At 35.4% G+C, this 16859-nt stretch overlaps 1 protein-coding gene across 3 annotated transcripts; it reads right to left on the minus strand.

Annotated features, from left to right (window-relative positions):
* Positions 1-6611: 6611 nt before the first annotated feature.
* LOC112749503 (uncharacterized) lies at positions 6612-10602 on the minus strand. Of its 3 annotated transcripts, none has more exons than XM_072218607.1 (7): positions 10475-10602; positions 9893-10380; positions 9625-9704; positions 9032-9140; positions 7247-8863; positions 7053-7110; positions 6612-6923 (listed from the first exon to the last, which is right to left on the minus strand). In XM_072218607.1, exons 3-7 carry the CDS (start codon positions 9633-9635, stop codon positions 6919-6921), a joined length of 1800 nt encoding a protein of 599 aa, XP_072074708.1. In that variant the 5' UTR covers positions 9636-9704; positions 9893-10380; positions 10475-10602; the 3' UTR covers positions 6612-6918. The 3 variants fall into 3 exon arrangements, with proteins under 3 accessions (XP_072074708.1, XP_025653551.1, XP_025653552.1); XM_025797766.3 differs by having other exon boundaries at positions 9032-9213; XM_025797767.2 differs by having other exon boundaries at positions 9893-10574.
* Positions 10603-16859: the final 6257 nt, after the last annotated feature.

Genomic DNA, 16859 nt, shown 5'->3' on the forward strand with positions numbered 1-16859 from the left:
TCAGGTGTCCATTCGAACTGACATCCCTTTCTTAATAAAGAAAACAGTGGAAGGGATTTGAATGCTGATCCTGCCAAGAACCTGGAGAGGGCTGCAAGTCGGCCATTCAACTGTTGAACCTCTCTTAAGCAAGTCGGGGTCTTCATTTCCAGGATAGCTTTACATTTATCGGAATTTGCTTCAATCCCTCTCTGTGTTAGCATAAAACCCAGGAATTTTCCAGCTTCTACCGCGAAGGCACACTTTGCGGGATTTAGTCTCATCCCGTGTAACCTTATGGTGTCAAAGACTTGCGAGAGGTCTGTCAAGAGGTCGATTTCTCCCTTGGTTTTTACTAGCATGTCATCGACGTAGACTTCCATTAAGCTTCCAAGGTGAGAAGCGAACACCTTATTCATCAGCCTCTGATATGTGGCCCCTGTATTTTTCAATCCAAATGGCATGACCACGTAACAGAAATTAGCTCTAGGCGTGATGAATGATATTTTCTCCTGGTCGGGCTCATACATCGGGATTTGGTTATACCCCGAGTAGGCATCCATGAACGATAAGTATTGATATCCCGAGCTAGAGTCTACTAGGGTATCAATACTTGGTAGTGGATAAGGGTCCTTGGGACATGCCTTATTTAAGTCGGTGTAGTCGACACACATTCTCCATTTGCCATTTTGCTTTTTGACTAGCACTACATTGGCTAGCCATGTTGGATATTTAACTTCTCTGATGAAGCTGGCTTCTAAGAGTGCCTGTACTTGTTCTTCTACTACTAGGGCTCGTTCCGGGCCGAGCTTGCGTCTTCTTTGTTGTATAGGTCGGGACCCTGGGTATACCGAGAGCTTGTGGGACATGAGCTCGGGGTCTATCCCGGGCATGTCGGAGGCTTTCCAGGCAAAGAGGTCGGAATTGTCTCTTAGGAGTTTAGTCAACCCTTGTTTTAGGGTTTCCCCTAGGTTGGCTCCTATGTTGGTATTTTTTCCTTCTTCTTGGCCGACCTGTATTTCTTCGGTTTTTCCTCCCGGCTGTGGTCGCAGCTCTTCTTTGGCCCTTGCACCGCCGAGCTCTATGGTGTGAACTTCTTTGCCTTTTCCCCTTAGGTTCAGGCTTTCATTGTAGCATTTCCTTGCCAATTTCTGATCTCCCCTCACCGTTGCTATTCCCGCTGAGGTCGGGAATTTCATGCAAAGGTGGGGAGTGGACACCACTGCTCCGAGTCGATTAAGGGTAGCTCTGCCGATTAAAGCATTATATGCTGACCCTACGTCGATGACTATAAAGTCTATACTCAGAGTCTTGGATTTTTTCCCTTTTCCAAAAGTGGTGTGAAGGGGCAAAAATCCCAGTGGCTTTATTAGCGTGTCGCCTAGTCCGTACAAGGTGTCGGGGTAGGCTCTTAGTTCTTTCTCCTCCAACCCTAGTTTTTCAAAAGCGGGCTTGAAAAGGATGTCCGCTAAGCTTCCTTGGTCTACTAGGATTCTGTGGAGATGGGCATTTGCTAGGATCATGGTTATTACCACTGGATCGTCGTGTCCAGGGATTATTCCTTGCCCATCCTCTTTTGTGAATGAAATGGTAGGGAGGTCGGATGATTCTCCTCCGACCTGATAGACTCGCTTGAGATGCCTTTTGTGAGAGAATTTGGTGAGTCCCCCTCCCGCGAACCCTCCTGAGATCATGTGGATATGTCTCTCCGGGGTCTGAGGTGGTGGGTCTCTTCTATCCACATCGTCTCGCTTTCTCTTCCCATGACTGTCCGACCTTTCTATGAGATATCTGTCAAGCCGACCTTCTCTAGCCAGCTTTTCTATTACCTTTTTAAGGTCGTAACAGTCATTTGTCGAGTGACCATATATTTTATGGTACTCACAGTAGTCGCTGCGACTCTCCCCTTTTTTTATTTTTAATAGGTCTGGGAGGAGGCAGCCTTTCAGTATTGCAAATCTCTCTGTATACATCCACTATAGAAACCTTTAGAGGAGTATAAGAGTAATATTTTTTTGGTCTATCGAGATCAAGTTCTTCCTTCTTCTTGGGTTCCCTCTCCCTCTCTTTTGTTAAGAGCAGATGCCCAGGTCGCCAACTCGAATCTCTCAGCCTAGCATTCTCCTCCATGTTGATGTACTTTTCAGCTCTTTCCTGTACATCACTTAAGGAGGTGGGGTGTCTTTTTGATATGGACTGTGAGAAGGGACCTTCTCTAAGTCCATTGACTAACCCCATAATGACTGCCTCGGTGGGCAGGTCTTAGATTTCTAAACATGCTTTGTTGAACCTTTCCATGTAGGCTCGTAAGGATTCTCCGACCTCCTGCTTTATTCCCAGGAGGCTTGGCGCATGTTTTACTTTGTCCTTCTGGATAGAGAACCTCATCAAGAATTTCCTTGAGAGGTCTTCAAAACTGGTGACCGAGCTCGGGGGGAGGCTATCGAACCACTTCATCGCTGCTTTCGACAGGATAGTCGGGAAAGCTTTTCATCGCGTAGCGTCGGAGGCATCAGCCAGATACATCCGACTTTTGAAATTGCTTAAGTGATGCTTCGGATCTGTGGTTCCGTCATAGAGGTCCATATCGGGGCTTTTGAAGTTTCTCGGAACTTTTGCCCTCATTATATCCTCGCTGAAGGGGTCCTTCCCTCTTAGGGGCGACTCTTCTCGATCGTCGCGGGAGTTCCGACCTTTGAGGGAGGATTCTAACTTCAAGAGTTTTTTTTCTAACTCTTTTCGCCGTTCCATCTCCTCTTTTAGGTTCTTTTCGGTCTCCCTTTGTCGCTCTCGTTCCTGTTCCAATTGTTCCAGGCGGCTTTGATGGACATGGACTAATCCCATAAGTTCAGTTGCATGGGACTGTCCGTCCTTCTCCGATTCGCGCCCTTTTGAGAAATTCACCTTCGGATTTTTGACTCCGGAGGTACCCTCTCTATGTTGATCGTTGGTTCCCTGGTGGAGGGTTAGGTCCACGTCATTATTTCCGGTGTCCAGATTCTCTTGTTCGGAATCCGACTCCACATGACCCTCTTCAAGGGATCTGTCCGCCATCACTGGTTGATCTCTCGGTTCCCCGGAGATTGTTGGGCTGGACTTACTGGGTTGGCCCAATCGTCTGAGGAAGGAAGCCTTCGAGCGGGTCTGCGCCTTGGGGGCCTCCGTCCGACTTGTGAGTATGAACGAATGGGGGTGGTACCTGCAAAGACACTCCGATGCCTAAGTCAGCAAGGGTGTGAGCAGGTCTAGAGAGTATTGGGACTTAGAGATACCTGAGAGGTGTCAGTGTATTTATAGTGGTGAACCAATAACCACCGTTGAAGTAGTGCCACTTTTTTAGGGTGTTAACCGTCCCTTTATCTCGAGGAGGTTAAGATATGGCTCTTGGAAGTGGTTAGAGAGATTTTAGGGGCAGTTACTCATTCAAACGAATGTTTATCTGCCAGCTAACTCTCGTCCCCGACTTCTTTAGGGTAAGTCGTGGTAAGAACCGACTTCGCAGGAGGAAGGTCGGTGCTAGGTGAGGCTCAACCCTTCGGATTGGGCCTTTTATTTGTACCTGGACCTTATCGTTGGGCCAAGGTATGAACAATTCATAAAAAAGAAAGATATTTCTTAAGAACGTAAAATTTTTATGGTCAAAAAATTAATTTTTTTCTCTTAAGATATAAAAAATTCTACGTTAATAACATTCACCGTCAACCAAATACTTTTTTTTTTTACCAAAAATAGAAAGACTCGAATCTCATGACTTTTTAGATAAGTAAGAGAAGATTATGCCATTTGAGATATAATTCATTGATACTGTCAACCAAATACTTACCATTAGAATCTAGAGTTTTTAAATTCGTATCACGTTTAAAAAAAAAAAACTAATACTAGGTTTTAAAACTGTTGATTTTCTTTTATATGTATTTTTCACATTAGTGATACCCTACCGTCGAGTTGTATGTAACCAGGGATGGATTTATGTATATGAGCATGGGGCAATCGCCCCACTACGATTTGAAATTTTTTTGAGTATTATATGATAATATTTATTTATTTTTACTAAATTATTAAAATTTGACTCTACAATAATTTTTTATTCAACTTCTGGTACTTTATAGTCAATTTAAAAATTTTATATTAGATGTCATTAGAATGATCAATTCTCAATTTAAATGAAATTTGTATTTTTTCTTAGAATCAACTCGAAAGAGTGTTATTTATCTTTTTTTTTATATTAATTTTAATTTTTTTTATAATTACATTAATTGAAAGAACTTTTTCAACTATAAATCTCAATAAGAATTGACTTCTAATTATATACGAAGTAAATTTCTAAATAAGTATTTACTTATATATATGTAAAAGAAATACTACACATCCAACTCTTTTTATGAACTAAGTCTAACCAAGTTAAACAATAAAACTTAAAATAATATTAGTCATAACTGTTTTTTGTTGTCTTAGACAAATTTGATTGGAGTTGGTTAACAAAAAAATATGAATATGTAGTATTGTCCTATATAAAAAGACATATATTTATAAGGATAAAGTATATTTTTTGTCCCCGAAGTTTAGCAAAAGTTTTAAAAATACCTTTAAGTTTTATTTTGTTTCAATTTTGTCCCAAAAGTTTTCGATTTGCATCAAATATATCATCGGAGGCTAAATTTTCAAAAAATTTAAGACCAATATAACAATAATGCATAAAAATTATGCTTGATTTGCTTGTGTTGAGAGATTGTTCTTATGAAATTGTTGTTGAATCGATCTTAAATTTTTTGAAAAATTAGCCGTCAGGGGTATATTTGATGCAAATCGAAAACTTTTGGGACAAAATTGAAACAAAATAAAACTTAGGGATATTTTTAAAACTTTTGTCAAACTTTAAGGACAAAAAATATACTTTACCCTATTTATAAATGATTATTTTAGTGTTTTAATTTATAAAATTAGATATTATAAAAACTAATAATGTTATATTTACATCGAAAATAACTATCTGTGAATATATATTGAAATAAAAAATGCACATTAAAAATAAATTAAACAATATATACATTTATATACGTATACATAATGATTAATAAATAATTTGATAACTAATTTTTATGTACATACACATAATATTTTTATTGAGTAAAGTATCATTTTTGTCCCTAACGTTTGGGGTAAGTCCCAAAGTTGTCCCCTAACGTTTCAATCGTCCTATTTAAGTTCCTAACGTTTCAAAATTGACTCAATGTTGTCATGTCGTTAGGGATCCGTTAACAGAATTGACAGCGGGACAAAATTGAGACAATTTTGAAACGTTCGGGATTAAATAGGACGAAAATATTAGAGAAAAAAACGATACATACAAATAAATTTTAATTTAATTTTATCTTTCAATAATATTAATTTTTTACTGTACATAATATTCAATTATTTTTTAATTACATCTAAATAAATTACACTTAATCACATTATTTTTATTTTAAATAAATTTATTTTTTATAATTTTAAAGAATTTTGATTTATTAGAGACAAAAGGTATAATTTATATTTTATTGTATATATATTATTTTTTTTTGCAAGTTTATATACTAGTCATTCTACAAATATTTCGTGATAACTAAAAATCTTTAAGAGTAAAATTATAAAAAAATTTATTTATTTAAAATGAAAGTAATATGATTAAGTGTAATTTACTTAGATGTGATTAAAAAATAATTGAATACTATGTATAGTAAGAAATTGATATTATTGAAAGATAAAATTAAAATTTATTTCTATGTATCATTTTTGTCCCCAACGTTTTCGTCTTATTTAAATTCCTAACATTTCAACATTGAGTCAGTTTTGAAACGTTAGGGAAATAGGACGATTGAAACGTTAGAGACAACTTTGAGAATTACCCAAAACGTTGAGACAAAAACGATATTTTACTCCATTTTTATTATAAAAATTATATATATATATATATATTTGTCACCATTATCAAAATTTTCTGAAATTTTCATTATCAAAATTTTCTGAAATTTTCTGGATCCATCAGACCATCACTGTATGTAACTTATGTACCTATCAGAAAAACTAATACTAGGTTTTAAAACTGTTGATTTTCTTTTATATGTATTTTCACATTAGTGATACCCTACCGTCGAGTTGCATGTAACCTATGTCCCTATCATTTTAAAAATCTGTTTTCTAATACTCTGATGCATGATACCTAATTACCTATCAGTACCGAAAAATATAAATATATTTATATCCTGATTTAGGAATTAGGAGGAGAGAGTCAAAGTCCAAGCCCTAATCCAACTCTCTAGTTTTTTAATCTCCTGGCCACTACCAGGGTGAATCCAGCAATGCAGCGTGGCACACTGGCACGTTAGACGGCATCCATTGTTTATGACAACTTGACAAGATAGTATCCACACGCAAAATCTTACTATTCTTTAATCGGCGGTGGTCGTATCCACGTGTGTTTGTTTGGCGTTCCAAATGCCCGAGACACGTTTAGGGCCCTTGAATGTTGCTGCAAAAGGGTAGTTGACATTGAATTTGTTTGCAAGGTAGATGAAACTCGCGTTCACGTCCACATCCCCCCACCACTGGTGGGGGCTCCCAAGACTAAGGTAAAAGGTAAATTATGCCATCAATTTCTTTTGAATATGGAGGAATCTCATTAGTTCGATACGAAGTTTGTTCACATTCAAAATTCAATGAAATTACATAAGCAAAATAAACAAGTAGGTGAGACTTTGACTACTACCGAAAGCCCCTCCCCGCTCTTTCCTTTTCTTCCTTACAAACAATGAAGAAAGGCGAGGGATTACAGTTTGCAAAGAATGCTGTTATATATAAACAGGATAGATAATCCGGTATCCAATTCTCTAGTTGGGTCGGTCTAACTTCTATTGCGTACCCTACAGACATGAAGGATGGCCTTCCACGTCATTTACCACGTCAACCTACAAATACCACAAACATAACATCAAAAACCAATAAATGCTACCACTAAAACTATATCATAAAATATAGCAACTTGCAAATAGACTTTTTCTATAGCCGGGAGAGTGAATAAAGTAGAAGCAACTTACATTTAGGATCCCAGGAGTATTGACTGGTTGGATTCCAGCTAATGCTAGAGAAAGTAGACTGCATAAAGTAATGTTTTAAAAATTAATTTCCATAGCATAAGATTGGATGAGACAAATGGAAGTGATTTCTATTTTCTAAGGTCTCAGACACATTCGTTACCAGAAAGACTAATGTTTCATTTCATTGTACCCACCTGAACTACAGAACTGCTAGAAGAATGATCCCCGCGTATTCTTTGATGTTGGTGCACACCAGCATGCCGAAATGGTTCTTCTGCTGTCGTGAACTGCGATGGTAAGTGTAAGTCACCTGTTGAGCTCAATGAATCACCTTTCCCTGCATCAAGCATGGGGCCAAGGCCAAGGCCAAGTGCAAAACTGAGACAATCATTTTTAGAACCATCTGTCAATTCATCATCACACTTCATGATTGAAGTGGGAGACTCCAAACCACCACCACCAAGTGACTCCATTGCCTCTACTTCAGCCAACAGATCAGAGACCGATTCATCAACTAAAGAGCCAAATTCGGCGGGTTCACCAAAGATTGCCTGCCACATAGATGTATTACACGTTGGATTAATTACTTGAGGGCATTCCCAGTTCTGCCCAGAAGACTGCCCTGAATTCTCCTCACAGTCTTTCTGGTAACTCCCACTATTACTCTGGCCTTCAGGAGTCCTGTTCTGGCAATGGTTCACATTATCTTCAGTGTTCCCCTCAACTCCATGACCTTCCTGTACTGTATCAGGAGAGCTTTCATTTGGTTTCTTCGAAAAGGTGGTTGAAGGTAGCAAATTGGGCTGGATGGGATTCAAAATTTCACATTTGGACGACTCCTCTCTCCTTTCAAGATTTCCACTTTGCCCCTCATTCATGTCGACTGCCATATTCCAACTAGAAGAATGAGACTGCAAACCATTGCTCCTAACAGATTCATCTTTACAGTTAGACGGGGTACCAGCATCATCAACCTTCTCAGCTCCACCGGAATTGATAATTCGGCTGTCAGCATGAATTTCCACCCTTGTTTCATTCCTCCCACCATCCTGAATGTTATCTTTATTATCCAATGTAACACAGGACTCTAAAGACATCGGGCTGTTGTAAGGCACGGATACATTTTTGGCACACTTCCCAACAAGTGCATCAGCCAACAATATAGAGTTCTCTTGTGTCTCATATGTCCTCCATATTCTGAGGTCCAGAGGGAAATGTCCACTTGCATTCCACTTATGCAACTGCAGTATAGAAAAGGGTCCTTGAACCATCCCAGATGGATCCTGATAATGCCACAACTTATCGTTCACAAAATTGTCAAACGGCTGCTCCATCCCCGTAGAGAGAAGTAATGATGAAATGTCCACTGCAGCACTAGATGGTTCTGATTTTACAACTCCTACATTAGTATTATTAACAGCTACAACATTAGGGTTGACCTGGTTTGGCATTGTACATATGTTTCCAATCAGCTCCCGGGTAACTGGAATGTCTTGTGTACGGTATCTAACGTCATTCCAGGTACCATCCCAAATAAATATTTGTTTCTCACATCTCTTAGGCTTATTGTCTGTCAAATGATCAAATTCTATGTCTATACAAGAGTTCTCAGAAGCAGCACCTTTGTCGTCCTTAAGATGATAAAGTTGATGGGGAGTTTCAACCTTACAACTTAAAGGAGTAGCACTTCTCCACGGTTTTTTAGCTTGGCGGAGCTCATCTACTGTCAAAGATAGCTTCTCTTTCAAACACACCCAATACATCTTGAAAAGATACTCCCAGCTGGTTTTGTCATCAAAATCAACTTCACACTGTAATGGTAGCAGCAGAAGAGGGAAAATAAATCAAACTTAGACCAGCATCATTCTCCCCAGCACATAAGAGAGAGAGAGAGAGAGAGAGAGAGAGAGAGAGAGAGAGAGAGAGAGAGAGAGAGGGAGATGTTCACAGATAAGAAATTAAGCTAACGTATCAATTACCTTATTTTCCTGACCAGGGTTCTCAACCAGCATTATAGTTCTCATGCACATTCCACAGAATCCTTTATTTCCTCTTACACTAACAAAATCAGCATCTCTTGTACATCCCCTGCACAAAGAATACGTACAAGTATAGCACATATAATGGGATCCCTTCTGACAAACGCTACATATATGCCAACCTGAGTTGCACAGAAAATGAGCTTTTATTAAACGAAAGCTATGCCGATCATCATCATTCATTACATACCAAAAAGTTAATATCCAAAACAAACACAGAACCTGAGTTGCACAGAAAAATGACACTTACTAAACCAAGGCTATGCAATCATTCATTACATACCAAAGAGTCAATATCCAAATAAATAAAGAAGACCGAGTTATCATAACCGAGGAACACTATAATTGGTAAATTATTTATGACTGGACTTCGATTAAACTCGATAATAATGCACAAACAATATAGGAAAATTATTAAACCGCACCTCAATAAGCATGTAGAGCTAGATAGCAAAATTAAACCCACTCGCATGTTGATATCCCAACAAAGTAATACGAATCCAATAGGAAAAGTAGTTAAAGAAGCAACATACCGCAATTCCATTTGGCCTTTGAACGAAAGAAGGCTTCGTCTCGCTTAATACAAGCAGGATGATACGCTTTAGGACAACCCCTAAAATTGAAAAACAGAAGAAAGACGATTAAATACACAACAATTGCGAATGTTTTGCAGCTCAAAAAACCCATATAAAGAACTCAAAATGGTGTTGAATTCACAAAACACAAGCTCAATTCCACACACATGTAGAGTTCAAATTAAAGTCCAATTTCTTCTTTTTTTTTTCAGAAGCGTTGACTCACCGGCGATCACAGAGAACGAGGCTTCCGCCATCGAAGCATATGAAGCAAACATCCTCCTCCTCCTTCTTCTGCCTCACCGGAGCAGGAGCCGCCGTGGCTCTCGGAACCCCCCTGGCCGGACGACCGCGCTTCCTCTTCAAACCAGCGGCGTCCGGTACGGCGACCTCCGAGTTGGGAGCGCAGGCAGAGGCCGCTCTTCTCTCGGCCACGTCAGCATCGGAGGGAACTCCAGAAAGCTGCGAATCGGAATCCCTAACGACCTCGGCGGTGGTGGTTTGTTGTTGTTGTAGCGGTTGGTCCATGAAGTCAACCGAATCGGGTCAAATGAAATGAATAGGAGGAAATCAAGAGGAGAAGAACATGAATCGAAAGGAAAGAGATAGAAAGAAAGAAAGAAAGAAAGAGAGAAACCCTAAGAGGAGTATCGAGAGGAAATGAAGCGTGGTCGGTGTGGGCACATGGAAATGCAAATGGAGATGTGACAAGGCCTTGTTGGTAATTTCGTGTCAGTATCCAAAGAGAGAGAGAGAGAGAGAGAGAGAGAGAGAAGACAAAGTGTGAGAGATAGAAAGAGACTCTGACCTGACTTGTGGAAGAGTGAGAAGAAGAGAAGAAAGCACGACACGCTCACTGCGGATTCGTTGAATGTGGTGGCCACTGCACCCTCCTCTTCAACCCCCCCCCCCTCTTTTATTTTTTTTCTTTCCCCATTTACATAACCTTTTTTATTCTTTATTCTTCTCTTTTCCCTTTTTTTTTACTTTTATTACTATAATTTGTTTTATTTTACTAATACATTACTATATAATCCCTTATTATTAGCAACCTTTTTAGTTTAGCAACAACACGCGGGTTAATTTATTATTATTATATCTATGATTTATGACATTGAATGGGATAGTTATTGCGATTGTGATTGTGATTGTGATGACTAGTTAGGAATATTGAACAGTTGGGGGATGAGAATTCAAAGGTGGGGGGGTGTGTGTGTATGGGAATGGATCGTCAAAACGCGACGCTCTTTTTAGTTTTATTTTGAAGTTTGTTTTGTTGTTAGTGTGTCCAATTGTGTACGTGGTGTGTTGTGGTGTCGACCACCACGTGTTTAGTTGTTGTTGCCGAGGAAAAGGCACTCAATGAGGAAGAAGGGCTTGTGGGGCCCCACTTGCCTTTCTAAACGCCAAAAACATGATCCAACCAACACCACCCCCCTCCTCTCTTTCTCGCCCCACCTCTCCTCACCTTACACCTTCACCACATCTATTTCTATTTGTTTTCACTTTCTCCCCTCACCTTTCCACCATCAGCTCTTTGCCTCTTTCTTTTAATACTAAAAAAACTTTACTCTTAAATAAATGTTTACCTTTAAGTTAAACAATAATCGAAATTTGTTATTTATCAATTATAGTCAAAATAATGTTATAGACACAAGTCAACAATCATCAATTACCAATCGTCTAAGAATTTATATTTAGTTTTTATGCAAATAATTTTATTATTATGTTTCTTACATTAGTCTAAAACGTTTAAAGCCCAAAATTACACACTAGAGAAGGAGAGGTTAACTTGGGGCATTTTACCCGACTTGGGTCATTCCTATCCGATTTGGAGAACAGGCAAAAAACTTGCACTACTTGGATTATCTTACAAGCAAGAAAAGTAATGGTATTCCCTCTACAGTAATCATCCACATAACAAAATAAATATATTTTTTTTAGATTAACGTAACATAGTTGATAAACTACAGGACAAAATAGGTGCTCATAATAAGTACATCAACTCATAAAAAGTTTATCTATTTAGTGTAGATATATTAGGTTTTTTTTTTCCAAAATAAATTATGAAAAATGATTAATTCTCCAAAAATGATTTTTTCACTTTAATTTTCTAAATACACGTTTTTTTTTTTTGTATTTGTGCCGGTGAACTCCATAAAAATTAGCAACCCGAAGAACTCCACTCAACGTTTTTAAATTGATCCATATCATTGGCTCTAATATAGTATATAGATCTACAAACAATATATAGGAATACACAAAAATATACAGACAAGAAGCATGGATTCTTCAAGGATTTATTTAATTATAAATTAAAAAAAACCAAGCTATATTTAATAATGGCAATTATTATTATCGTCTCAAAAAATACGCAGGTACATCGAAATACATATTAAACAAGGATTTTTTTTTTGAAAAAATAGTTATTTTTAGAATTTATAATTAAAAAAATATTTGTTAAATATGACTTATTCCGGTGTAATTATATATTTTTGGAAACTATAATAATAATTACTATTGTTAAATATGGCTTGTTTTTTTTTTATTTATAATTAAAAATATTCTTGAAGAACCATGCTTTTTTTGTATATTTTTGTGTACTCCTATATATTGTATATACTATTTTGGAGTCAATGATATGGATCAATTTAAAAATTTTGAGTGGAATTAGCCGAAGATAAGGCAAACTCTATAAAATTTATAGAGTTCGCCAGAATGTAAGGCGAACTTGTTAATTTTTATGGAGTTTGTCGGGTTCGGCGAACTTGCCCAAATGCAAAAAAAAAAAAAAAAAACGCGTATTTAAGAAATTAAAATTGAAAAATCATTTTTAAAAAATTAATCATTTTCCATAATTTATTTTAGAAAAAAAACCAGATATATTATGTGTCCTCTCCATGTGTGTTGTATATATATAATTGTCTACTACCAGCATAAATACTATTATTCTTCAAATAATTTCCATCTAGTTTTTATTAAAACTATTAAAATATCTGGTAACTTTGGCATCGGAGCAACAAATTATAACTCAAATGACATAATTTTCTTATATACTTGCTTAAGAAGTCATGGATTTGAGTCTCCTTATCTTCAATAAAAAACAAAAAAAGACAAAACTTTGGCATCGGAATTCACTGATTTTTAGTGTTTATAAAAAATTATTATAATAGTTAATTAAAAAATACAACCAACTATCCAACTTAAATTATTTGAGTAATTAATATACTCATTTGCTTAAACAAATATTAAGAATTAAAAAAAAAATTGTACATGCAGAAATTTATTTAACTTTTTAATGCTGCAGTTGGGCAAGGTATGCGAGATATATTGATATAGTATAATGAGGAGAATTTACATAGAATTTAGACAGGTTAATGTTTTGCGTGCACATATTCTAGATTCCTATTAAACACTAATTTAATTGATCTGCATCGGATCAGCTAATACAATATGCATTATTCGGGAAAGTTGTGTTTGGGTTCTTTATTTGTTGTGTGGCGTTAGAGGGAATGTAGAATATGGTGATAATTGATAAGGGCATACGTAGCTATTTTTGCTTTCATTTCATCAACTTCCCCATCCATATAATATTCTTTTGTTCTTTTATGTTGTAATAGTATGGGCAACACACAATTTCTTTCCTTTACTTAACTATCCCTTTTAAGGAGTACGATTTTAATGGTGCTAAATCTACCCTGAATATAGCGCATATATAAGTTATCAAATTATTTCCATTAATATCGAGTCCAGTTTATATATAATAATACAAAAAACCTTCTCTTAAGTGTTTTAAGAATACATTTTTAAAATATTATTGTTATGCAAATTTTTCTGTAAATGTAGATTGGTTCAATATCTAATAATTTAGAAACAAAATCTATCACTTAAAAGATTACTAGTTTTGAGTTGTACACCAAAGATTCTATTTCTTTATCAAAAAGATAAAGAAAAAATTAAAATGTAAAAGAATATAAATGACCTAAAATTAAATAGTTGAAAACGAAATAAATGACTTTAAATTAAAGAAAAGCAATAAAATATTTTTAACAAAGTTGAAGAATTTTGAATTCAAATACAAACAGAAATGTTAAAAGAAGAAAAAGAAAAACTTTGCAAAAACAAGTAAATATACAGGAAAGGAAATATTACAAAGAATTTAAAAAGAATTTAAAAGACATGAAATGAATCTTACAGAAAAAGAAGTTCTAAGCAAACTCAGAAAGTTACTGAAAATGTGAGAGTGCAAGAATGTTTTTCTGAAATCGAATTTTAACCTCTACTCCTTCCAAATTCTATCTATTTATAAGCTTTTTCGATCAATCCAATTCCATCACGTGTTTCATATGTGAGAAAACTAAGTGTAACCGTTCCCGCCATATAAATGATGGAGTAACTGTCTTTAACTGCTTCAAATATTTAATCTTTCCACTTGCTTCGATCATGGAATCACTGCTTCGATCACGAAGACTTGTACTCGACAAACTTTTTCGATCAGTCCACTTTACTTGTCAATAAACTCTCTTCAATAAACTTTAAAAAACCTGCTCAATAATATTCAAACAACATTCTTGATATGCTCATTATCAATTTGAATTAATTTTTACTAACAAATTGCCTCCTTGAATTGATGACTTTTAACTTGGAAACAAAAAATTTGTGGATTCAATGAATTCCTCATTTCCTCAACTTCAGAAAAACTTGTAAAAGAAAAGCTTTCAATCCAATTTTAACAAAACTAAAAGAGCTTTCGAACCAAAACTCTTGAAATTCATAACTGACATTATATTTGGGAAACTACTCGGCACATCCATTAAATGCGCATTCCATCATGCACACTTTTCTATTAATTTCGAATGTTTAACTTTTTCTCATTTCAAACTCTTTCAGTTTCACTCAGGGATGGACCCACGTTTAATATAGAGGGGGTATTTGCCCCCACAAATTTAAAAAAAAAATTAATACTTATATATATATATATATATATATATGTATGTATGTACCACTTAGTATATTTTATTTAGGGATAAGTACTTTTTTCGTCCCTAAGGTTTGAGGTCAAAATCAAAATCGTCCTCGACTTTTTTTCTTATTTAAATCATCCCCAACATTATAAAACGTTATAAAATCATTCTTTTCTACTTCAATTATATTTTTTGACCAAATTACCCTTCATTATTAATAAAAATAATATTAAAAAAAATAAAACCCCACCCCACCCACTCCCCAGCATCTCTTCGGTCTCTCCCCCCACCCCTCTCCCAATCCCCTTCCTTCTACTCTTCACCATCACCCTCTTCTTCTCACCTTCGCCGCGACAATTATCACTGACGAAGGACACCCACCCCTCCTCCCCTTCCTCTTCTCACTCTTCTCCAATTCCCTTCCAGCTTCTCACTCTTCTTCATTTTACCAGGCAGACAAAACATAGCAAAAGGTAGAAGCAAGAAATTAAATTAACAACAACATAGTCATCACCTCTTCTCACTTCGCACCTCCTCACTCTCTCTTTCCTCACCACCATCACCACTGCCACCATAGCCATTCATTACTCACAATACTTTTTTTTTTCACCAACAACACTAGTCCCAAATAAATTAACAGCAACATTCACAAAATAAATCAACAAAAAATTCAGATTAAATAATAATTCAATAATCATCAACTACAATTTCAGTTTTAAGATCAAACAACAGAAATTAAAAAAATTAAAAAATCACAAGCAGAAGCATAAACTCAAGTAGAAGCAAAAGTTTAAGCAGAAGCAGAAGAAGAAGAGGCAGAAGAAGTAGAGGCAGTCACAGAAGAAGAAGCAGCACCGGCGGGTCCCCCTCCCGATGACGACGCGACGGCGACAGCGAACCCTAGAAACGAATAAGTAGGGCAGCGAAAACGGAGAGAAGAAAAATTGAGGTTGGAATTGGGGTTGGGGTTTTGAAGAGAAGGGCATAAGGAAGGGGAGGGGGGTTATGGGAGGGGGTGAGGGGGTGGGGCTTACGTTTTATTTTAATTTTTTAATTATTTTTATTATCTAATAAGGATAATTTGGTAAAAAAAAATAAAATTGAAGTAGAAAAGGACGATTTTATAACGTTTTATAATGTTGAGGATGATTTTAATAACAAAAAAAGGTCGGGGACGATTTTGATTTTGACCTCAAACCTTAGGGACGAAAAAAGTACTTATCCCTTTTATTTATCTCAAAATAAAATATAAATAGTTCTTTTGTATTTTATATTAAAAAATATTTTGTTAAACTTAACACATAATAACAATTATATTGTTAAATTTGATTTAATATGAAAAATAAATAAATAAACTTAAAAAATAGTGATAATTAATTTTATTATATTAGTTAATTAATTAATAATTAAATTAAAACTTAGTTTTTTAATTAAATACAACTTAAATTATTAGTAATTTTTTAAAAATTGTTTAAGATAAAAAACATATTATTTATATATTAATATATTGTAATTATTTTGGGTAAAAAATTTATTTATACTATAAAGATTATAATAAGTAGATTTGACAATTAAATATAAGATAATAAAAAGTAAAATAATTATTTAAGAACATATACAGAAAAATAATATTTAGTCATGTTAAAAATAAAGAAGAAAGTAATTATTAATATTTTTTTTTGTTATTTTAAATATTATACTGTGTGTATGAAATTATATTTTTATTATTTTAAATATTATAATAGTGATTGTGTGTATATTTCTAGTTCTTATATGTATAGATAGTTTTAATTTAAAATTTTGAATATATCTAAACTAATTTGAATTGCTCAAGTGATTAGCTTAGTCGTCCGCTTAAGTAAGTATTGAGAGTTCGAATTCTGTCTCGTATGTATAGTAACTTATTGCCGGCCAATTGTATATTCTTAAATGGAACTCAAATTCATGACAGATTAGTCCTTAACTTGTTGGGTATCGTAGGAAGAAAAAAAAATATCTATACCTAAATTTTTTTATACTTTTGCCTCCGTTACTAAATTTTTCTGGGTCCGTCACTGGTTTCACTTATAAATACCTCTCCATTAGATTTTGAAACTTTTTCAAAAACTTCTTCATCACATACCTTTTTCCAGTGCTAAATCATTTCATCTTCCTAGTTCTGCATCTAAAAACAGGAAACACCTTCCTTTCAAAATTCTCACCGCTCGTAAAACTCAATTCCATCTACTC

Source organism: Arachis hypogaea, chromosome 15 (assembly GCF_003086295.3).
Source record: "Arachis hypogaea cultivar Tifrunner chromosome 15, arahy.Tifrunner.gnm2.J5K5, whole genome shotgun sequence".
In the NCBI taxonomy this organism is placed as follows: Eukaryota; Viridiplantae; Streptophyta; class Magnoliopsida; order Fabales; family Fabaceae; genus Arachis; species Arachis hypogaea.